Source organism: Wyeomyia smithii, chromosome 1 (genome assembly GCF_029784165.1).
Source record: "Wyeomyia smithii strain HCP4-BCI-WySm-NY-G18 chromosome 1, ASM2978416v1, whole genome shotgun sequence".
Lineage (NCBI taxonomy): Eukaryota > Metazoa > Arthropoda > Insecta > Diptera > Culicidae > Wyeomyia > Wyeomyia smithii.
The window spans coordinates 62176264-62201853 of record NC_073694.1 but is presented as its reverse complement, the minus strand read 5'-3'; the positions used below and the strand labels follow the sequence as shown (position 1 = coordinate 62201853).

Below are 25590 nucleotides of genomic sequence, written 5' to 3'. Positions count from 1 at the left end.
AGTCATGTATGAAGCACTTGTAGAGATACTCTATCCCTACAATTTGTCTTAACACTGTATTGTTGAAATTGCCATAGGTGCAGCGTAAAAGTCAGGCCAAGCTTTTAAATTTGGAAGAGCTGCTCTTTTGGTATTTACGAAAATAAAACAGCTCTGGCTATGGAACTACAACAATTTCAACATTACAATGTTCAGACAAATTGTAAAGATAGACTGTCTCTACAAGTGCTTCATGCATGACTTGTTCGAATTCTGCCTCCTTGACAAAATAGAGCCTAATGAGCATTCAAAGAGCAAAAGAGCGAAACCTAGCATGCTCGAAATGCGCGAAACCTAGCAAATGTACCGTATGACGGTTTTGAAATTTTGACCAGAGATTCAGGACGTCATAACGAATCGAATGATGTACTCAGATTCTTTGGTGCAGTTTTTTATACTAACGGTCATTTAATACAATTTCGTACCATTGCTTCTTATGATTTGGGGCAAAAAGTATGGATATGTTTTCTAAGTTCTCCAGTATAAAGTCGTTGAGTTCATCAATTCTTACGAAACTAAAAACTATTCCTATGTAGGTAAAGCTGCCATTTTTTCTCAGAAACTCAGTGATACCCGGGGCGGAGCTTCACACCAACCCCAACAATGCAAAATCCTGTTGTGTAGCAGCACTCAAAACCTAGCGGCAAAAGTAACTTCTAGGGTAGGGTAGGTGAGGTCTCCTCCAGTAACCTATACTGCCCTTCCAAGCATAGCTGTCCCAGCGTGCATAAGGTTTGTGTAGAACATGGGACTACTATGATTGGAACGGCAGTAAAGTCACTGTTTATTTTACGAGTCTGGCGGACTGGATTCGGGAACCAATTTAACAGTTAAAACTGGTTACCGAATCCACTCCGCCAGGCTGTACCAGTAATCAGCCGCACTGATTCGCTCACCCTTATTGGCCCTGACGACTCTGTTGATATTGATTTGGTTTTTACTTGCGAAAGTGAAGGAGGGAAATATTTTTGCTTTTGTTTTCATACATAAATTGACAATTGCATATGAGAATTCGCGTAGGTGCGAACAGCCTTAAAAATCTCTTTTACTTGTGTCAGGGCCAATAATCACGGGGATGGCACCGCTGTCAGCTACCACACATTTGACGCGTTACCAACATCACTGGCACTGGCAGCCGAAAAATGGTCAGTTTACCCTTACCTTATGTTGATTCGGGTAAACCGACCAAATGTTGACTGCAGTTATTGACAGCATATCGGATAATTTTGAGCAATTTCTCAAGATTTTTGTATGTAATGTGATATTCTAAGTGATATTTTGTACAATAATTATGCCCTAAAACATATAGAAGCAAATTGTGACGGCATAAAAGTAAGTTTTGTGATGAACGGTACATAAATAGATGTTCGTTACGCTTGAAGGCTACACTGCCGTGAGATGACATTATGACGTAGATCCAAGTGATCAGTTTTTCAGTACGGCCCAAAAACGAAAGAATTCTTCGTCATTATTGTATGGAAATATGTGCCAACGTCACTTTGTTTTTTTGATTTTATGCAACGTACGAATAAGTTACAACAAAAAGGAAGATACCAAAAGATAGGTCTTCGAATAATGAAAAAATTGGCATGAAAAACTCATATTCGAGAAAGTGGCACTTACGTCACTTTGTCATCTCACGGCAGTACAATACCAATCCCTAGGTTTTAAAACTCACTTGGATACGAGTACAAAGTCACACTGCCTACTTCATTCACGATCATTGGGCAACTATGACAGTAGTCATGCAAGTAGCTTTCTGATAGGCCAGGCGCGCACACTAAACCCAAAGTGTTTGCTTTATAAATGACTTGCTTTTGACTTGGCTTGGATAATGAAAACCATATATTCAGATACTTAGAAAAACTCGAACATTCGAGTCGGCAAATATAAAAAATATTTCGCAACAGTTGCAGAAAGTTTGACAAAAGTTTGCCTCATTTTCAATCCGATTCAAGCTTTCGGATAGTTCGCGACAACGAAGTTGAAAGAGCTAATTAATGGCTGTTCGCACCTAGGCGAACTCTCATATGCAATTGTCAAAATGTGTGTGCTGACAAAAGCAAAAATATTTCATTCTTTTTCTCATGCAAAAACCAAACAAATCCAGAGTGACTCGCGTTTAGGGCGCAACTAACGAAATGTAAACAAATCGTTTTATTACACCATTGGTTTCGAAAGGACTCACACAATTCATGGCAAGAATCCTTTTTTTTTGTATAAATCGTATAAATTTGTATAAATTATTCGAATCAGGTTTTTAGTAAAAGGCGACAAAACAGTTTACCCAAAACAAAAGATACTTTGGAACTAGGCTCTTTACATTGTTTTGAAACAACGGGCTTACTTGCGAAATATTCCGTAAACAGGCGACAGCAAAGGGCGGATCAACTTTTGTTTTCAAAATAAAGGCGCATTTAAAGAGGCGCAACTGAAGAAAAAATAAAAACAAGGCGAAAGAAAGATGGGCGTATCTCGTTGTCAGAATGCTTTAAGGCAAAATAGAGGTGGGCGAATCTCGTTGTCAGAATGCTTCAGGGCTCATTAGAAAAAGATTAGAAAAAAAGCGCAGGTATTGATGTTAATGTTAGTCACTTCCTTTGAAATCATGATTTGAAAATATACTTGCAAACCTTCAAACTGATATTCCCCAATGTTTATCTTTTGCCAGTTGCGCCCTTATCGCAAATCACTCCGAAAATATCAGCATCTTCGTAGTCGCGAATTGAAAAGCTCTATGGCTTTCATTACCATACAGTTAGAATTTGTGTGAAAGCTCAAACGTCGTTTGCATGACGGCTTTCATGATTTCCAATAATAATTTTTGAAACTTGTTGCCATGGTGTTGGATAATGAGAATGATGCACAAATGATTGCTTTGATAGAACTTTTTCTTATTTTCGAACTGTTGCCGGCTTTTCTGAGGCGCATCTGCCAACCTTTGGCAAATGACACAAAAAAAAACAGGAAAATGCGATCAACACTTACCAGACATTTATCATGAATAAATATCTAGAATCCCTGTGGTCCCCGTGGTTCTGTGATTAGCGATGTCGGTCGGCCAGCTCTCCCACACGGTTGTGATAACGGGTTCGATTCCCGATCAAGTCGAGGAAATTTTCTCGACTCAGCACTGCACAGTGGGGCGGCTCCATACAAAGGCTGGCCAAGCAAAAAAAGTGTCGATAAATGCGACAAAAACTTGGTATTAACATAATTTAGGGGCGCTGAACACGAATTTGGCATCCATTTTTCGTTTGGGGCCGTACATAAAGCACGAAACCCAATTTTAAATATTTCTTGGCACTTTTATATGATCTTTGACCACAAGTAGTGCCACCGGGCTTCCTCCCAATTGAAAAAAATACGTAATTTATGGACGACCCCTCGAACTAAACAAATTTTGCCTAAATATATATATATTTTTTTCATCATCAAAAGTCATCATCATCTTCCGCTGTGATCGCTTGAATCTTGTGTTGAATTGTTTCCTGAAAATTTGGAATTCATTATACTTATCAGCAGGAAAAATTTCTTTCGCTGCAATTTGCATTTCTTCTAGTGTTTTTCGATGTTTCATTGTTTTATATATATGTTGTCTTTCTAATCCGGTTTCTATGGTTGAAAGAGGACATTCAAATACATATGTAAAACCATGATTTGACAACTCAGTAGACATTGAATTAGGTGATGCCGCTGAAGTTGAATGCTCCATAATAAAATCTAACGAATTTATGAATTTGAAAACCAAGACACTGGAATGACACAACGTTCTAAATGAATCCGAAAAGAAGCGGAGGGCGACGAGTGTTCTTTGTTTTTTTTTTCTCATAAAGCAAAATGTGTGCTTAACTTTTGTGTGCAAACTAGTGCGAAGCAAAAGCAATCTTCGAACGGGCTATTGTTAGCCGGAGTTTGATGGTATGAATTTGCTGCTAGTATTTGACACTTCAATCAGTTTAGCGAAATTCATGATCATAAATTGAAAAGGGCTGAATGTTTTTAATGTTGTTTCAAATTTGCAGAAAATTATAAAGTTTGACATAATTAAAATTTCATAAAGATTTGTTAACTGTTAACACTTTGTTAACACTTATTTTATAACTTTTCATTGATAAATTGTGTGATTTTTGCCCAAATTATATTTCATCCTTACGGATTGAGTACGATATCATAAATTTTCATTAATGGGGTATCATGGTTATGATTAAAATTAATCCTGGATGAAATTTCAACTTTAAAAATAAAAACTAAAATAATCTGTTATCGCTTTTTTCACTAAAGTGACAATTTGCGCAGTTTTGCGCAGCAGCGGACAGTATGCATTTGAAAGCTTACGTTTTTACTAGGGTGGTCGGTATTACCGACTTTTCGAAAAACCGGTATTTCGGTATTTATAAAAAAAAACCGGTAAAACCGGTAAAAAACCGTTTTTTTCTCAGATTAATACAAACCAGGGGTGACTCATGGTCTTTAAACCTACTTTTTCAACTGCAAAATTCTTAAAATCACAGTTTCGGGAAGTAATGATGATTGTCTTCGAAAAAAAACTCTGTACTATTTAAAAATAAAACTGAAAAATAATTAAAGGGTGTCGAACGTCTCCGGAAGTGGTTTTCTTCGGCCGGTTTTCTGCTGCAGTCTTATGCAAAAACCTGCCGAAGTAAGCCACTGCCGAAGACGTTACCTACATAAATTTAATTCAGTGCGTCTTGAACTGTCCTACAGATCAGACGTTTTTTCGGTTGCTTGTGGACTGGTCTTTGACTGCCTATAGCTTCAAAGTTTGTGTTTTGTCAGTGTGTCTTTTAAAGACTACCTGAAAGTTATTTCCCATCAGTCTTTCTCAAGACTACCTACTTTTGAATTTAACATTTGTTTTAACTTTTTTCGTATCACCTGAAATGGCTGGACGGAAAAAGAAACCTCGCATCGCTGCGGGGAGGAAAAGAGAGGCATCTCTTTCTGACACTTCGAGTGTCTGTAGTGACAATCCTTTTGATATTTTGCCTGGGCAAGAAGCTGGTGAAATGGAAGTTACCAATAATGAAACTATACAAAATATAAAATCTTTAAAAAAAGAGAAAGTTCCACCTATTGTGGTAACTATTTCTTCTGAATTTAATATATTCAAAAAGGAACTTTCAACGTTTGTTTCTGACGTTAAAGTTACCTATCAAATTGGCCGTAGAGGTGAATGCCGCTTATTAGCCGACTCAGTAAAGGGTCGTGATCGTCTTGTTCAGTATTTAACTGACAAGATGTACAAATTTTTTACATATGACACCAAGAACGCCGAGCCGTTCAAAGTTGTCTTGAAAGGTCTCACCAATGATCAAACCGTTGATGAGATCAAACTTACTTTAACAGAATTACTTAGCATAGCCCCTACCCAAGTAATTCTGATGAAACAAAAATCACGAGGCGAAAACAGTCAGAGAACTGGAATTTCCCTTGTTAGTTATTTAATTCATTTTAACCGCAATGAGGTTAACAACTTAAATTTTTTTGAAAAAGCATATGCTTTGTATAATGTGCGTGTAAAGTGGGAAATTTATAGGAAGTATGGCGGAGGTGAAAAGCATATCACCCAATGCCGTATTTGCCAACGTTATGGCCATGGTTCCAAATTCTGTAACATGAACCAAAAATGTCTTAATTGTGGAGACTCTTCTCACAAAAAGGACACATGTCCTGTGAAAGAGAGTAAAAATTTTCGCTGTGCGAATTGTAACGGCAACCATATGTCAAATTTTTATCAATGCCCAGTCCGTTTAGCAATTGTTAAGGCAAGGCAAGGTAAACAAAATTCAATTTCTCAATTAAAACCAACTTCAAAACAAAATTCTCCAAGCGTACCAGTGACGCATAGTTTACCTACTCCTTTGCATACCCGTTTAACTTATGCACAGGTTACAGGTAGTTCGAACATTATACCGCCTAGTGTTGGTAGTTCGAAAATGACCGTTAATATGGGTAAGCAAAACACGCTAGAAAATAATTGTACACCTATTACTCCAGCTAATATTGCTGCCGAAAATATTTTTTCTAATGTCAACTGCCTGGGGCCTATTACGGCAGGTAAACTTTCTTTTTTGCAACAGGCAATGTTCGATCTTATGAACGCCATGTTGCAGGCAAAATCAATGTTTGAAGCCATTCGAATAGGCACAAATTTTACTATTAAAATTGTTTCTAATTTAAAATTTAGCAATGATTTTAAATAAAACAATTAAAATATTAAATTGGAATGCTCGCTCATTGAAGGCCAATGAGAATGAGCTTTTTAATTTTTTAACAGTAAATAATGTGCATATTGCAATTATTACTGAAACATTTTTGAAACCTAACATAAAATTAAAATATGATCCCAATTACGTGGTTCATAGATATGATAGGATTCAGGGTTCCGGCGGTGGAGTTGCAATTGTTATTCATCGCCGAATCAAACATCGTGCTCTTCCCCATCTTGAGACGAAAGTTATTGAAACTTTGGGAATTGAAGTTCAAACTGAACTTGGGATTTTATTTATTGCCGCAGCATATTTACCATTTCAATGCACACGCGAGCTCAAAAATTATTTTAAAGGTGATTTACAAAAACTCACCAGAAATCGTTCGAAATTTTTCATAATCGGCGATTTTAACCTTAAACATCGTTCATGGAATAATTCTCAAAGTAATTCCAATGGCAAAATTTTATTCAATGATTGTTCTTCAGGATACTATTCTATTTTGTCTCCGAATAGTCCTACATGCTTTTCTTCTGTAAGAAACCCTTCAACAATTGATTTGGTGCTAACAGATCAAAGTCATGTATGTAGTGATTTGATCACACATGCTGACTTTGATTCTGACCATCTTCCAATAACTTTTTCTTTATCACATGAATCAGTTTTAAACCCTATGAGCTCTGTTTTTAATTATAACAAGGCTAATTGGGAAAGATACAAAACTCATATTGAGAGAAATTTCAATAATGAGCTTGATTTGCAAAACGAAGTGAATATTGATTCCGCTTTGGAAGCATTAAAATGTGCAATTGTTGATGCCAGAAATTATTCTGTTCCAAAGGCTCAAGTGAAATTTGATTCACCAATTATTGACGAAAATCTTCAACTTCTAATTCGTTTGAAAAATGTCCGCAGACGTCAATATCAACGTTCTCGTGACCCTGTTTTTAAAACTATTTATAAAGATTTACAGAAAGAGATTAAACATAGATTTACTCTTCTGAGAAATCAAAATTTTGAGACTAAAGTTGAAAAATTGAAACCATATTCAAAACCATTTTGGAAGCTGTCGAAGATTCTTAAGAAACCTTCAAAGCCTATTCCAGTTTTAAAAGATGGTGAACGTTTTCTTGTATCCAATGAACAAAAGGCTCAAAGACTTGCTCAGCAGTTTGAGAGTGTTCATAACTCAAATTTGAATTTTGTGAGTCCAATTGAAAATGAAGTCAAACGTCAATTTGATTTAATTTCTTCCTAGAATTTTTTACCTGCAGAAATAATTTAAACAGACTTGAATGAGATTAAATCAATTATTAAAAATTTCAAAAATATGAAAGCACCTGGTGACGATGGAATCTTTAATATACTAATCAAACATCTCCCTGAGAGCACAATGGAATTTTTAGTGAAAATTTTCAATTGCTGCTTCAAAATTGCATATTTTCCCAAATTATGGAAAAATGCAAAAATTACTCCCATTTTAAAACCGGATAAGAACCCAGCTGTAGTTTCAAGTTATCGACCAATCAGTTTGCTTTCTTCAATAAGTAAACTGTTTGAGAGAATTATTCTTAACAGAATGATGTCACACATCAACGAAAATTCAATTTTTGCAAATGAACAGTTTGGATTTCGCCATGGGCATTCCACAACTCATCAATTGCTCAGAGTTACTAATATGATACGAGCTAACAAATCTGAAGGTTATTCCACTGGAGCTGCTCTTTTAGACATAGAAAAAGCATTCGACAGTGTTTGGCATAAAGGTTTGATTGCGAAATTGCAAACTTTTAATTTTCCAATTTTCCTAATCAAAATTTTAAAAAATTATCTTACTGATCGAACTCTGCAGGTTGTCTATCAGAATTCAAAATCTGATAGATTTCCTGTCAGAGCAGGTGTACCTCAAGGTTCAGTCTTGGGTCCAGTCCTGTACAACATATTCACTTCAGATCTTCCTGATTTGCCTCCAGGATGCACAAAGTCATTGTTCTGCGATGACACAAGCATTTCCGTAAAAGGAAAAAGTCTTCGTGTCATATGCAGTCGATTGCAGAAAAGTTTAGAACTCAAATGATAATTTTTCCGCATAAGCCTAGGGCTTCTTTCCTCAAGCCAAACAATAATCACGTTGTCAAGATGAATGGGGTTATTTTAAGTTGGTCCGACAAGGTTAAGTACTTGGGACTAATTTATGATAAAAAACTTATTTTCAAAGAGCACATTGAGAGTATACAAGCCAAGTGCATCAAATATACGAGATGTTTATATCCTCTCATTAACAGGAATTCTAAACTTTGTTTAAAGAACAAACTTTTGATTTACAAACAAATTTTCAGACCAGCAATGCTTTATGCTGTACCGATCTGGTCAAGTTGCTGTTCAACAAGGAAGAAAACGCTCCAAAGGATTCAGGATAAAATTCTGAAAATGATTTTGAAGCGTCCTCCTTGGTTTGGTACACTCGAATTACATAGACTTACTGGTGTTGAACCATTAGAAGCTATGTCAAATAAAATTATTAACAATTTTCGATAAAAATCGTTGCAATCCTCAATTGCTACGATGAGCTCTCTTTATAGCCAATAAGTTAGCAATTAAGTTAGTTGTAAGTTTACTTCCCCTTTTCGGACAAGTAGGTTTAAATCCCTACGAATGATAAGTCCTAATTGCGAAAGCAAACAAATCCTAACAATTAAAATTACAAATTTCTAACAGTGTTGAGAAGTCACCATTTGTGATTGGACACACATACTCATTATTTACTAATATTTATCATAAATACTTAAGCTACTAACAAATCCCCCCTTAAAAAAAAAATACATAAATTTAATTTTGAAATTTATTTTTTTGCTTAGCGTCTCAGGTTGCATCTATGTATGGACGTGTCGCTGCATGATTATGTTTTTGCATTTATGAGTATCTATGCTCCATTACGATCCAGATTTTTTTTGTAAGATTAGGACCTCTGCGATCATTGTTTTGATCTCTTGTGGCATACGATCCAGAAACAACACTGGATAACAGTGTTTGAAAAAATCCAATGAATGAATCTAGTGATATGATTCAAAGAACATAATTTCAAAATTCATGTAATAACAAAAAAACATGCAGATTTTTATTTTAACTTTCTTTCGCATCGCAAAGCTTAGTTTCAAATTAGTGAATAACTTCAAAATTCGTAGAAAAACAATATTTGAAACTGTTAAGAAGAGTATATGAATGAAGTAAAAAAAAAGAAATCACGATCAGACCAGAATTTACTTTTCACGAATCCGAATGAATCGAAGGTAAATACTTCTTTATTCTGCTCGATGCTCTTTAAACAGTTCGTCCAAATTATTTATTATTATAATTACTTTATTAACTTTAGCTTCTGATGGAGAAACGAAAAATGTGGCATATGACCAAGTTTGTAACTGAAATAGAAATAAATATTTGAAATGAGAGGTTGGTAAAAAATATAGAAAATGATAGAAAAAGCAGAAACTTTTACACGAGTAAGGCCGGATACATTCAGCTAGATGCTAATAAAAGCCCGCTGCGATACGGGCGACGAAGCTTTGACCATGCTACAGGCTACAGCTATTCAAATTTCACTTTTTCAAGGAGCAGTAATTTTTAGGATGAAATTCTTCATTGGTTGATTATTTCATCCTGTGAACACTTTGTATCAACAAAAATAAATTTCTAATTCAAATTTTATTTATTTATTTATATTTATTTATTATTTTTAAATAGCACAAAATGAATAATGACTTGCGTATTTTCGCTGACATGATTGTGATTACTGCCTCAAACTATGATTTTCATAATTTGTAGTTAAACTGGTAGGTTTAAAACCCACGCGTTGCCTCTTTTTTTTTTTTTTTTTTTTTAAAGGTGGCGGGGAAATCTGCAAACAGACACCTGAGAAGAGAACTCAGGGTGTGGGGATGAGACTAGGGGAGAGATGCTGGGGTAGTTACACTCGCCCAGACACCTACTGATCCCTGTCCCGACCCACTAAAACCCCTCCAGTCTCCAGCCCTGGTCTTCCCGGAACGACGGTTAAGTATTACGTCGGGGAGTGGCTTTTGTGCGTGATGCACCCTCTTTACTCTTATAACCTCCTAGCTAACTACCTGGAGACTGGTAATTAGCTACCACTGGCGTGTTGGTGGTTGACCCGCCACACACGTTGCAGCTCCAGAACAATCTGAGAGGTGGCCGCACAGACCGCGTTCCAGATGTCCGGGTCGTCGCACATCCTCCGGACTAGATTGTCCGGAGTAGTGCCAGGCCCGCTCACAGCCATCATGTTGCTCCTTGCTCTTGCGAAACGGGGGCATACGAAGAAGACATGCTCAGCAGTCTCCTCCTCCTCCACGCACTCGGGACACATGGGGGACACCGCGTGTCCGAACCTGTGCAGATATTGCCTGAAACAACCATGGCCTGACAGGATTTGTGTCAGGTGGAAGTTCACTTCACCATGTCGTCTCCCGACCCAGCCGGATATCTCCGGTATGAGTCGGTGCGTCCATCTGCCCTTTGTGGAGTTGGACCATTCCCGCTGCCAGCGGAGCATCGAGAATGACCTTCTGGTACCTCGTATGCCCCTTGTGTCACGTTGGTCGAAACACTCTCTGTCCTCCTTGATGGCGATGCTGATAGGCATCATGCCGGACAAGACACAGATTGCATCGTATGACACCGTACGATACGCACTCGCAACTCTCAGGCACATGAGCCTGTAGGTACTTTCCAGTTTACCACGGTAACTGTTAGTACCTAGCGCTCTGGACCACACTGGCCCACCATACCTAAGTATGGACGAAACCACGCTGGCAAGAAGTCTTCGCTTGCTGCCATAAACCGCTGAGCTATTGGACATCATACGAGATAGTGCTGCAATAGCCGATGAGGCCCTCTTACAGGCATAGTCGACGTGACTCCCGAACGTGAGCTTGTCGTCCACCATAACCCCCAAGAGCTTCAGGGATCGCTTCGAGGTGATGGTGCAGTCTCCGACTCTGACCACCGCCTGTTGCTCCGATTTACGGTTGTTCACAACCGTGACCTCCGTCTTATGATGCGCGAGCTCCAGTTTCCTGGAGCGCATCCAGTCCTCGACCTTGCGTATACAGTGCGCGGCCGTCAACTCGACCTCCTCGATAGACTCGCCGTAAACCTCCAGCGTTATGTCGTCTGCAAAGCCGACGATCACAACCCCTACAGGGAACTTGAGTATCAACACTCCGTCATACATGACATTCCACAACACCGGGCCCAGGATAGAACCTTGCGGAACTCCTGCGGTAATTGGGACGCACTTCTGACCCTCCTCCGTGTCGTAAACAAGTACTCGATTCTGGAAATAATTTTCCAGAATCTTGTACAGCGACACCGGTACATGGATGCTCCTGAGCGCCAGCGCTATGGAGTCCCAACTGGCACTATTGAACGCATTCTTCACGTCGAGCGTGACGATTGCGCAGTAGCGTATTCCCCTTCTCTTGCGCTGGATTGCTACCTCCGCCGTCTTGATGACGGAAGAGATTGCGTCCAGCGTGGACCTGCCCTTCCGGAAGCCGAACTGGTTACTTGCCAGACCGTGTACACCCTCCGTGTACCTCACCAGTCTGTTGAGGATGATCCTCTCAAGCACCTTGCCCGCGGTGTCCAGCAGGCAGATAGGCCTATATGCCGATGGGTCCCCTGGCGGTTTCCCAGCCTTCGGCAATAAGACCAGTCTCTGCCGCTTCCACCTGTCCGGAAAGAGACAGTCATCCAGGCACCTCTGCATGACTGCCCTGAACAGCCCGGGGGCCGTTTTTATCGCCAGCCCGATCGCCAGGTTAGGGATACCATCCGGTCCCGGTGCCTTGCTCACCTTTAGGAATTTGGCGATCACGATGAGTTCCTCATTCGTAACCCTTGCCTCCTCCCCTGCCTCGACACGGCTGTCGTCGCTCACGGATTGGATGCTCGGCAGGTTGGCCGACCATCTCTGGTCTATGTCTGAGATACTGGAACGTCGGACGTGAGACTCGACTGCCGGAGGCCAAGGACTTGGCTCGTGGCGTGGAAAGAGTCCCTCGATGATACGCTCCAGCATCGCTGGTGATCGCTCTGCAGGCGCCAGCGCGCCTTTAGTCTTGGCCATTACGATCCTGTAGGCGTCACCCCACGGATTTGTATTGGCACTCGCACATAGCCTATCGAAGCAGGCCCTCTTGCTGGCCTTTGTCGCACTCTTTAGCATCGATCTTGCCGAACTGAATGCTGCGCGGCGCTCTGTCCTCTCTTCTTCGTTTCGCGCACGCTGCATCCTCCGTCTTGCACGGAGGCACGCACTGCGAAGGTCGGCTATCGCGTCCGTCCACCAGTAAACCGGTGGCTTTCCATTCCTAGGTTGGCGAGTCCTAGGCATGGTGGCGTCGCACGCCCGCGATAGCATAGCAACTAGTTGGTCAGCAGTCGGGCGGATCCAACTGCCCCCCTCGCGCTCCCTTCTCATTGCCTCTTCGAATACCTCGGCATCAAAGTGCGATGTCTTCCACCCGCGAACGGTCGGAGTGTTAGCTCTACCCGTCGCTTGCCGCCTCTCGTTGTTGTCTACACTATAACAGACCGCCTGGTGGTCGCTATTAGTGTAGCCATCGTCTACCCTCCAGTTCTTGATCAGTCCTGGGCTGGAGAACGTCACGTCGATGATCGACTCCGCACCATTTCTGCTAAATGTACTTTTGTTCCCAACGTTGGCCAGATCTAGGTTGAGCTTTGCAAAAGCCCCCAACAGGATCTGGCCCCTCTGGTTCGTGAAACGACTTCCCCACTCAACAGCCCAAGCGTTGAAGTCGCCCGCCACCACCAACGGCGTTAGGCCCGTTAGCTCCATGGATAGGAGGTCGACCATCTGGGTGAACCTTTCGGTAGACCAACGTGGCGGAGCATAGCAACTGCAGTAGAACACTCCGTTTACCTTAGCAACTACGTACCCTTCTTCTGAGGTTGAGACAACCTCCTGAACCGGGAACTTGCTCGTCGTACATATGGCCGCCAAACTGGACTTATCCGCAACCCAGTTACCATTTCCGGGAGGGATGCGGTAGGGATCCGATATGACGGCGATGTCCGACAACGACTCAGTGGCGTTGCCTCTGTGAGTATGAATGTGTAAAGAGATTAGCTGTTATACTTAAACAATGAATGTGTTGCTTTATTGATATGAAGTTTTTTGACATATTATCGATACACACAAACACATCGTCTAATCCGAGCAGATTGTTAGAAAATAACAAAAGTTGATACATAGGCAAGGGTTAATTAATATTTAATGTTGCTTCTGTCTAAATGTATTTATTATACAGGATGTTAGGGAGCTCACATAAAATCCTTTAAGGGACGTTAGAGGACATATTTGATAAGAAAAAAAAATCCTTCTACACATATGGCCAAAATTCAACTAGTGCAGTGTTATTCACTATTTTCAGTATTCGGTTATGTTTGCCTTTAACGAGCAGAAAATTGTGAATTTTTGAAACACTATTGATTAAAAAATTTTTTTCAGCTCTCCAGAAGAACCAACATAACTGAGCTAGCTATCATACTTCTTGTGATAGACCTCGTTGAGATGAACATAACCGACAACTAGAAAAAGAGAATAACTCTTCAGTAGTTAAATTTTGACCATATGCGCAGGATTTTTTTCATCAAATAGGGTCCTCAATCACCCCTTAAAGGATTTGATTGAAAGTGAGCTACCTTACACCCTGTATACATCATCATGTGATTTGTAACGCCTACCTAAGTGAGTAGCATTCATTAGCTTAACAATGATTTATGAATATTGTGACAAGTTTTTTTTTTTCAATTTAAAGAAAAATACCGAAAATACCGGTTTTTTCGCCTCCGGTATTTCGGCACTGAAAAAAATATCGGTTTTACCGGTTTTTGTTTTACCGGTAAACCACCCTAGTTTTTACCTAAATTTTGAATGTAGTCACAACCGTGGCAAACTGCGGCAACTAAACTTTTAAACTACTTTTCTACAAAAAATCACGTTTTTTTTAATTTTTTTGGTGTCAGGCTCACTATAACCAAATTTTACAATATCTAATGAAAAGGGTTTGTTTTGCACAATATTTACAACAACTTTTCCTTTGACGTCAAAAAAATCCAAGCTATCATTGAAGCTACAGAGCGTTTAAAGTAATGTATCTTTTTTCAAAAAAAAAGACAAAAAACGTCAGTTCGCCAAGCTTTGAAAAGTCATAAAAAATTTAGATTTCATGATATTGCGCCCAAATTTTGGATTTAGACACTTGAATGTTATAGCAATAAAGGAAAAATATTATGAAACAGCTAACGAAAAAAAATTTTTTTGGCTGATGGCCAGCGATTCCCCACTGTGCACTGGGGCACGGGTGTATCGTTGTACTTATCCACAACATGCAAAATGTGCCGAAAAAAAATATTGATAACGAATTCTCTCAACTAATCCAGTTGATCGCGACCGCATTAGCCCCTCAGGGTTGCGTGCGATATTGTTGTTATATATGTAGAATATCTCAAATGTAAAAATGTTAACAAACTGGGTTTTGTCTCTAATCTCTGATATATACGAAATTCAAATAAATCAAATTCGGACATAATGTTTTTACGCATTTCTTCTAGTTTCAGTTTATGATTTTCCTAGCTTTTGAAAAATGTTACATAAACAATATTGGGTGATTATTATTTACGGAGTTCTGTAAGTAGGCGTTTTACGAGTCTGTGTCGACTATATTCTAATGATGAAAATTTTGGTGTTTAAAACACGAAAACTTCTATTTTAATTCATATGTTTCACCGCATTTTTAGAAATTTTGGACGTTAGAAAATTAGGATTATATGCACTGAGAGCAATATGAGGAAGGTCGCAAGATAGGTGTAATTGGTTCGAGGAGAAAAACGATTCACACTTTTTAGAGGTTATTATTTGTTGCATATCCTGTATTTGCGGAAATACTTCGCGCATCACATACCGTGTGCAAAATAATGTAGCCCAAGAACAATCCTGTCCGCACAATAGGTTTGGTGATATTTAAAGTGCATGCGTAACGTATGGCTGAGTATGGCATACCAACATGTGAAAAAAAAACCAATTTACTTAATGTACAGTAAATAAATGAGTTTCATATTGTATTTTAAAAGGTAAATCACATATTACGCGTTATATTTGCTCATACATCGAAGAATAGAATGGCTAAGTCAAATTTGTGCCGAGAAAGTGTCCTAATTTCTAACTTCGACCAGATGATATCCCTACTGTAGTTTCGCGTAACGTATAGTATCATTTACTGAAAAGCTACCAGAGCTGTGCATTTTTATATTATTACAAACCTTGTCATGTGATACTATGTGATACAAAACGAGCATCACCATCCTTTTCCTTCCCTACACTCAAAATAATTTTCACGTCATAATTACCGGAAAAGTTATATAAATATTTTCCACTGTCATTTTCCGTAGATTCTACGTGATTGTCATTTGAGTTCATCATGTTCTGGTGAGATGCTTTATTCTATGAATCTTATACAACAGGCATATGCATTTTATGTGAATTTCACGTAGGATTCAACTACCGGTAAAATGGAAAGCATTCAATTATCTGCTAGCTACTACGTTTGATACAACGTAAAATTTCCAAATTTTGTTTCCCCAATTCTTAAGAGACGGCAAATAGTTTTTCGAAATTAGAAATATGTTGCTTGATAAATCGCACGGCCATGCAAAATCGCCGATTCGTAAATGAATCAAACGACATAAAAACGGACAAATATTATGACATTTGCCGGCGATAACTATTGCAAGCTGCAACTGTTTATGCATAAGAAACTCCTCGATCTTTGAACTCAATCTGTGTGAAACCTGTAAGCTCAAGGCTCGATGACAAATTCGTACGGTTTTTCGAAAGCTCATTTATTGGCAAGCCGTCGAGAAAATCTATTTTATTTTCAGAGACTATGTTAGACAACAGCTTCGCCATTTTGATTTCTGTGTATATTTTCACATAGAGAGTTCACGCGATACTTCCTCTATGACATTCTGTTTGAAGTTGCCAAGTTCATGTAGATACTACGTGATAAAACATAGTGTGCATGTGATTTTCACGTAGATGTTATGTTTGTCACATAAATCATGCAAAATGACAGAAAATGAATAAGTACAGGAAATTTCACGTAACAATAATGTGAAAAATATTTTGATTGTGTCATATTGCAATACGATGATTGGATCTTGAATCTGATATAAACTTCTGTTTCATTTGAAAAGGATTTTCTTTCGGTTTTTGAATGATAATCATTTGAAATGCAAATAATTTTATGGAATGTTTGTTTATTGATTAGATAGAAAAACAAATTTATTATAACCAAAATTTTCAGAAACGCATAATTACATAATTCGGTATTACTGGGGTTGTTCACAATTTGCAGTGGCACGATTGAGTGGATTGGGCATGATAGACAATCGGCTTGAAACGTACACCTACATTAATGATCGGCTTTCGATCGAACGCAACGGTGTCCTTGAGTACGTCATCAAAATCAAACTCCATCGAATCTGACTCGATTGAAAGTTTGATTTGAAGTAAATGTTTAACAATAACATTGATAGTCCACATATAGAACAATATTACTCACGTAGATCACAGATATATTTCCGGTAGAATTGCTTTGATTTTGCCTTGAAACAACGTTATCTCTAACAGGCTGAACATCAGGTACCAACAACTCCTAAAATATCACAAAATATTAATTAAATTAATGTTTGAATTTCTTAAAATAAATTTTACCTCTTGCGTGGATTCCCAATCCTGCAAAATTGAGCTCCCACAGGCTGGTGAATCCAAAGTGGAATTGTCCCTGTTCAAATTTTCTCGCGTAGCCAGAGGTAAATCCTCATCGGGCTGAGAACAAAACATATTATTAGCATTATTTTTGTTTTAAAATTTTGAGTATACCTTTATCGAAATTATCGTTTCGTTGCCCTTCAGCAAGTTTCGTTGCGTCACCAAGTTAGATTTGATTAGGAGTAGTAAAATTGCCGTTGGATCGCTTTCATTTACTTCCGAATCTATAAAAAACGATTTGATTCAATTATAACTAAAAAAAAACATTTAAGTATGTATTTACTTTGTGAAAACTTTCGTATATAATCCGGGAATCCAGCAACATCTACTATAGAATGCGACTCGCTGCTGTATTTACTCGCCATTTTTTCTTCGTTCAATACAGCCGTCACTGGACTTACAAGAATCAAACAGATGACTCGAATGTGTTTGGCACATGAAAATCACTACAATGGAACCTTAGGGCATATTCAAGTGTATTCCACTTGAAAGAGATGTACAAATATTACGTAATTCATGAGAGCTTCACAATTTTTAGAGCATGTGCAGCATCACTTGAATTGATAGTGATTTTCTATTTATTTTCATAAAATGAATTTATCCAATCCGTGAGCAGCGCTATTTTGAAATCTATGTGTCAAATCTCTTGGATAAATTGTGCCGATTCATATCAGTGTAGCTGACCCAGCCAAACTTCGTATTGCCCGTTTTTGTGTTTAATTAAGTAAATTTAAACATTCCAAATTCATTGACTCCTTGAGATTTGTTTAAAGTCCACAAATGTACGAAGAACCGGCCATAGGATATGATCAAAGTAAAAAGACAAATCATTCGAAATGATTGGTTTTATCGGAATGACAACCTTGACTTTTGGTTTCTGTACAACACCTCAATTCTGAAAATATCCACATTGGGTGGTATTCGGTCATTTTCAGGTGTTTTTCTGGCATCAATTCCGGAATTCCCGTGATGGGTGATATTCAGTTGTTTCGGTTGTTTTTCAGAAACTGAAAGTGGTCATCTTTGAATTCAAAATGGTCTCCAGGGTCAATGCCAGGCTTCTATGCATCATCTCGATTACGGAAATATCCATATTGTGTAGTCATTCTCGGCTGTTTCCTAGAAGTTGCCATCTTACAATTCAAAATGGTGTCTCAGGTCAATATTTAGCTCCTTGCATCATCCTGGCTCCGTAGGTACTCATATTGGGTGGTATTAGGTCACCTTAGGCTGTTTGTCAGAAACCGGAAGTCTCCATCTTAGAATTCAAAATGGTGTCTGTGATTTTAGCTGTGCATCATTCTGACTTCGGAGATACTCATATTGAATGGAAATAGGTCATTTTTGGCTGGAAATCGGAAGTTTCCATCTTAAATTTTAAAATGGCGTCTGGAGTCGAGTTTTGGCTCCTGTGCATCGACTCGATCATTTTAGGCTGCTTTCCGGAAAACCTGGTTGAAAATCTGGTTGAAGAGACAGATATCTCTTCTAGAAGTGGGAGGAGTGTCAAACCACCATGAAAATTTTTCTTGCTCTCAGAAACCTCAACATATCAAATTTGGTTCCATTTATTTGATAATTTCTCGAGATGTGCAGATGTGTGTTTCATTTGTATGGAACCTCTCCCTTCCAGGAGAGGGAGGGGTGCCAAAACATTATGGACATATTTGTTACCCATTAGAACATTTACCTCACAAGTTTGATTCCATTTAGTTGGTTAGATTTCGAGATGTGCAGAAATTTGTGTTTCATTACTGCCGTGAGATGACATTGTGACGTAGATCCAAGTGATCAGTTTTTCAGTACGGCCCAAAAACGAAAGAATTCTTCGTCACTTTTGTATGGAAATGTGTGCCAACGTCACTTTGTTTTTTGATTTTATGCAACGTACGAATAAGTAACAACGAAAAGGAAGATACCAAAAGATAGGTCTTCGAATAATGAACAAATTGGCATGAAAATCTCATATTCGAGAAAGTGGCACTTACGTCACTTTGTCATCTCACGGCAGATTAGTATGGTACTCCTCCCTTCAGAAGAAGAAGATTTACAAATATTCATTTTCTTTTTAAAAACTCATATTCAAAATTCACTTTTCAAAACAAAATAAAATAGATAACAGGTAAATGATGATGGCCAAAAAATTATGAATCTAAATCGTATGTTTTCTTGAAGTTCGTGTACCTAAATCGTATAAATCATTCATGTGTTTTCGCAATCTTAATCAATACAACGAGAAATTAATCGTTTAGGAACTCGTTAATAAGCCATTACATAGTATTGTATAAGTACAGACGCCTTTTCGAACATGTGATTCGAACACATTTGGTCCATTTTTTGGTCCTATTCCACTGCGGTCATTTTCAATAATGTTCTTCAATCTAGGGTAAGTTTGATTTATTAGCGTCGTCGTTACTCTTGGTAGATATCAAATATAGTGCCGTACAAATTCTATCCCTTACCTTAGCTACCCAATCTATTTAGAAATTACTTTTAGAAACTGAAATCAGGCAGTGTTATTTAGGTATGCAAATAAACGCCCAAGCATTAAGCCAGGGTCTTATCAATCAATCAACCACACTGTTTTTGTTTAGGTCAGATACGCGCTATCTCAAATCATTTGCGATAACATTTTGGATATCAACCTAAGCTCATTAATCTAAAGAATAGTCCTAGTTTATGTGCATCAATTATAATACTATAATTCGTGAAATTATAGACTTTCGTCCTGACGATTCGCACTATAACGTAATTTAAATATTTCAACTTGTCACAGGTGCAGTGTACCGAAAAATTTGGAATAATTCTCAAGAGAAATAATAACATGCTCTTATAGTGTTGCTCTAAATGTTGTTCAAGTTCTATGTCCGATAATTCTTGTGAACGAATGGTAAAAGCTTTTAAAAATATGGATATCGCTAAAATTGTTTGCTCTGTAGCAATTCTGTTGGCTCTTCCGGACTTTGTTCGCCTCATAGTGATCAACACACTAATTTCTCCTTTTGTTTCGTTCTCTAGATCCAATCCCGGAACGCCCACTCAACCCCGGCGACCGGATTTCATCGGAGTAAACATGGTCAGTCAACCACAGCAGCAACAACAGCAGCAGCAACCCGGTGCAACCTATTACGATTTTCCCCTCCAGCAGCAACAACAGCAGCAGGCCCAGATGCACCAAACGGGTCTTCCCCCGGTACACCCCTACCACCAGCAGCAGCCAATGTCTCAGCAACAGCAGCCCCCACAGTATCCGATGGTGCATCACAATGGTGGGTTGCCCCAACAGCAGCAGCAGCAACAACAGAGGCCACCAAACATTGTCTACCATCACGGAAGCCCCCAAAGACGTTATTTGTCCGAAGGTGAACTTGCACGTCAAGGAGCGGAACTGTCATACGCTCGCAGTAACCAGACTGTCGATAACATTCGTGAACTGGCGGGGAGCCCTCAACGAGGGGTTTACATGTGGAAGGATACATCACCTGGATTCAGCAACGGGAATGGCCCAGTGAGCAGTCAACAGCAACAGTCACAATCACCCGGTGTGTTTGTAAGTATGGCTCCATCGGTCTACCAGAATACACCTAGTCCAACTGGATCTCAGCAACAGCCTCAGTACGGTAGTGTGAGTGCAGCCAGATATCAACTGCAACAGCAACAGCAACAAGCCAGTTTAAATACCGGCTATCATCCGGCTCTTCGTGGTGGCGTGCCAGTGTTTCCCCCTCAACCTCTTCCTTCTTCCGTAGTGCCAGTGACCACGCAACAACAATCGAGTGGTGGCACTGGGCCCCAGGCCCCCTCACCACAAATCAAACGGAAAGCCACTCCCACACGACCGATGTCCTTTGTAAGGGCGCTCGAGATGACAGACTCGATAGAAATGAATACGACTGATTCCGGAGGTGGCTCTGGTAATGGCAGTAACGTACAGCAGCAAGCGTCCGGCGGGCAGTCCGGAAGAGCTACTACGCCGACTCCGCCGGATAGAGGCAGCGTGTACGATATGAACTACGAGATTTCCGTATAACAACTGCAACCGGCGATGCAGCAACGGCGGCAGCAGTAGAGTAGCGATAGAGTTGTAATAGGAAAATGATCGGCTAACCGTTAGACTATGCTTGTTAGGGATTATTGTCAGTTATTGATGGAACTCTTGTTTTGTTTGCATGTTTTTTAATAATATTTATTTTCCTCTGTACAGTCCGATGCCCTGATAAGATACATTTCTATTATGTAATTTCATTTTAGGCGTTAGAGGAAAAAACGGCCAGTCTGAAACTTTAGATTAACTTATTTTTCACAATTTGGCGTATCGTACTAACATTCAGTTTAAATATTAGCGTGTTTCCAGATACTATTCCTCTAGATTTATTTAATTACCATTTTGACCTGAAACAATCAACGATTTTTGACAAAAGCCGAACCAACAAATTCAAATAATGTACACACTATTGTTACCTCTGAATGGAAAGATAAAACATTGCTGCAATTTCCCTCGCCCTCTCATATTATGGAAAAGTCGCATCCGCTCCAGGTGCGATGTTTGTTGTTGCTGTTGTTGTTAGTCCAACGTAAAGGGCGCTTCAACTTCTCTTCTCTCAGCAAATAGGTCACACTACTGGACTGTAAATAAAAATTTTCTTTAATCGTTCGACAAATAGATACAATAAGATGGCTCACTTGATGTTGCAGCACAGAAAAAAAAAACTTCTAAAAAGTTCTGTAAACCCATATCGCAGTACCTGTGAGAAATTATTTGCAAGATATTTTGGTACATTCGGGGTGATATTAGATTTTGTTTTATGGATATTAAGCACTCATGTTTTAATTCAAAGCTCTACCTCAGTTCCTTTTTTCCCATGTGTTGAACAATTGAATCATGATAGTACGTATACTGACCATCGTTTCGCCGAAGACTGAAGCAACCGATTGATTTATGTAGAAAATGGGTCTTAATTTCATATCAAAAAGTTTTGTCAATCTTATCAACTATCTGTTTGTACCAAACATATTTTCGCAAGATTAGTGTCCATATTTTGAGTATTTTACTAACTTATTCAGGAGATTCTCGAGTTCCTTTGTCTTTCTAACGAATATTTTTGACCTTCTACACCCTAGCACGTCCGGTTTCTTTCAGATTGCAAATGTGACACTCATACTTAGTAAGGTTAACTAACTACAATGCAAGAGCCAATCCAGTCGCATGTTATGTCCTCATAAGAGCAAACAAATGTATCAATAAAGAACTGCTAGCATTATAAAAACATGATTTCGTAGAAGATGCAAAAATATTCACACAAATTTCGTGGTCGACTTTTTGTTGATGTGTGCGTGTATAGGTGATGCGAAACTTGCTCGAGACTCTCTTAAGCTAGCAAATGGAGGCAGCAAATCGAGTTACGACAAAAAAAAAGATGCAAATTAGAAGAGATGAATTCACTGCCCGTACGTTGTTAGTGAACCCTAAATCCCTTCCGCGGTTGATCGATGGCAGAAGATGAAGCAAGATAGAGTGTGTATGTGTACGTGTGCTTCAAAACATCACACGTGGTTGCTAATGCGGGGCTCTCTCTCACTGCTAGACAGACCAGTTAGCGCTGCATCCAGTTTTGTACAAGTGTATAATTGTTAGAATATTTTGAAGTAGGTTCCGAAAGCGGCAAATGCTTTTTTCCCTGAATGACGGGTAAAATGCAGGAGATCGTTTTTATGACATTAAGAAAAGTAGTTTTACAAAGCTAGAAAGTAAATCAGAATGACGCGTCTGAAGCCTGACGAAGTAGGGCAATATGATAGTTACATGTATTTATTAACAAGTTGTGCATACTGACCGTACGTAATTCGCCAGGAAGCAATCGATTGCATCTCTCTTTCGGTTTTGCTAACCAATCCTACCCTAAATAGTGTACATACACTAACATACCTTTTATAACATAAAAATGTTCACTTTACAAAAACACAGAGACAGAAAAAAGTTACATTAAATTCAAGACATGGTCGAGTAACATCATTGCAGGTGCTCGAAAATAGTGTACGTTCTGATCCTCTTCCTCGTGAAACAATAAGAGCAGAACCATCCCCTTCCATGATTAGATCGTTTGTGAAACTGCGCGCTCTTGCAAGCCACCATGCACCTTTCTTCGGGCACTCGTGGGTGTTTGTATTGTACATTACAGTGTAGCAATTATGGACCGAGAAATACAAATATATTTACTGTGTAATAGGAAACATTACAGAACGAATTGGAAAACTAACTGTTATGGAACGAGTTTTTTTTCTGAAAGAGCAAATACAGAATTAACGAGGTCTGATAACAGCTATAAATATACAGCAAAAAAGGAAAGAAAACAATGAAAACACTTATATATATGACAAAGAGAAACTGTAATATTTCACTGTGAATATATACATATATAATAAAAAAAATGAAAAAAGTGACAAATCTGTAAAACCGTTGCCCCCGTATTTGAAATAGAAAGAGGAGAACTCAAACTTCTAGCGATAAGAGAATCGTATGAATCAAAAGTGCATACAGACACTATAGACCTTTTTACGTACGAATGTATTAGTGCACCTAGTTGAGGAAAGTATTTACAAATCGCCTTTTTGTTTGCTATGCTATGTTTTTGGCAGCTGGACAAATATTCAGTTGAATGCTTATTATAAGCTCTAAACTCGTTTCTGAATGAATTTTTAATTCGTGATCATGAATCGGGGGAAGCTGCTGAACATTATCGACCAAAAATGGTAAAAAGTGATAAAAAGTCGGAGCAACGAGATGCGATGATTTACAGTTTGGAGGAAACAAAAGCAACTTTACATGAGTTTACACGTTCATTAGTGTGCGTAGGTGAAAAGTCACTTATCTCTATAAAGAGATCGCGGTTAAATGCGCAAGATCTTGAATGCGAGAAATGCGCAAGATCTTGAATGCGAGAAATGCGCAAGATCTTGCATGCAAGTCAGCATTCAAGTTACGGAGAGAAAGTTAATATTCAAATTTTCCTAAGAAATGATTCTTAAAACGTTAAAAAAAGATAGAAAAGATCAATTTCAAACTCATTTGAAGTAATATCAAGTAGCGACCAAAAAAACTTGAAGCGATATATGTAGTATTGGAGAAAATAACATTGAGGGTGATATAACTAGATCGAAGAGAACTCGAATTTTCCCAAAACGGCCGGCCTAGCGGAAAATTGTGAGTATGAGCGATTGTTGGTCTACTAGTGGGTGACCATTCCTGAAAATATCATTTTTGGGAATTTCCTAATAGTGGAGTGGTAGTCGAATAAGTGACCCACACACGTATATAAGGCAAATTATTGAAAAAATCGAATTTCTCCAAAACGGCCGGCCTAGCGGAAAATTGTGAGTATGAGCAATTGTTGGTCTACTAGTGGGTGACCATTCCTGAAAATATCATTTTTGGGAATTTCCTTATAGTGGAGTAGTAGTCGAATAAGTGACCTACACACGTATATAAGGCAAACTATTGAAAAAATCGAATTTTCCCAGAACGGCCGGCCTAGCGGCAAATTGTGAGTATGAGCGATTGTTTGTCTACTAGTGGGTCACCATTCCTGAAAATATAATTTTTTGGAAATTTCCTTATAGCGGAGTAGTAGTCGAATAAGTGACCCACACACGTATATTAGGGTGGGACATAAAATAAATGTGAGCTCCCATGCACTTTTCGTGTTTCTTATGGGTCCCATAACAACTGTAACTTTTCAGATCGATCGGTGAAACGCCCGATTTGCGCCCGATTTTTAAAGTTTCCATACGATTTTATATTGGAAAATCCACTTTTTCTATAGAGATGTCCAGTTGGTTCTTAAAAACATAACGATACATGATATTTGTAGGAAATTTCCCTGGAAAAAACTCTTCTGAATACCGTAAGAAGCTACGATGCTTCTAGAAAAAGTTATTCACCCCAAACTGATTGAATGTCTGACGGACGGCTCACCATTGAAATTTTCCAGCAACACTGCTGCAGCATGCTGCTATTGCAAACTTGCTTAAGTATGAGAAATAATTTCGCGTGGAATTAATTTTCAAAGTGTGATTTTTGCTCATAGTATCTTCGGAGAAGCCTCCAAGATAATTTTAAGCGATATCATTTCCCATCATATGGTTGAATTTGCAACAGCAGCATGCTGCAGCAGTATTGCTAGTAAAATTCAATGGTGAGCCGTTCGTCAGATATTCATTCAGTCTGGGGTGAATATCTTTTTTCACAAGCAAGGTAGCGCCTTGCGGTCTTCAGAAGAGTTTTTCCCAGGAAAATTTCCAATCAATATCATGTATTGATATATTTTTAAGAGCCAACTGGTCATGTCTATAGACCCACTAGTAGACCAACAATCACTCATACTTACAATTTTCCGCTAGGCCGGCCGAACTGGGAAAATTCGATTTTTTCAATAATTTGCC

The 25590-nt window shown here is 38.8% G+C and overlaps 1 protein-coding gene across 2 annotated transcripts in view; it reads left to right on the top strand.

Moving 5' to 3' along the window:
• LOC129723353 (palmitoyltransferase ZDHHC8) overlaps nt 1-23605 on the top strand; it is an 88163-nt gene extending 64558 nt beyond the window's left edge. For both annotated transcript variants that reach the window (XM_055677646.1, XM_055677570.1), the window contains exon 8: nt 20170-23605. In XM_055677646.1, coding sequence (XP_055533621.1) covers nt 20170-21181 — 1012 coding nt within the window. In that variant the 3' untranslated portion in view covers nt 21182-23605. The remainder of the gene's footprint in view (nt 1-20169) is intronic.
• Nucleotides 23606-25590: the final 1985 nt, after the last annotated feature.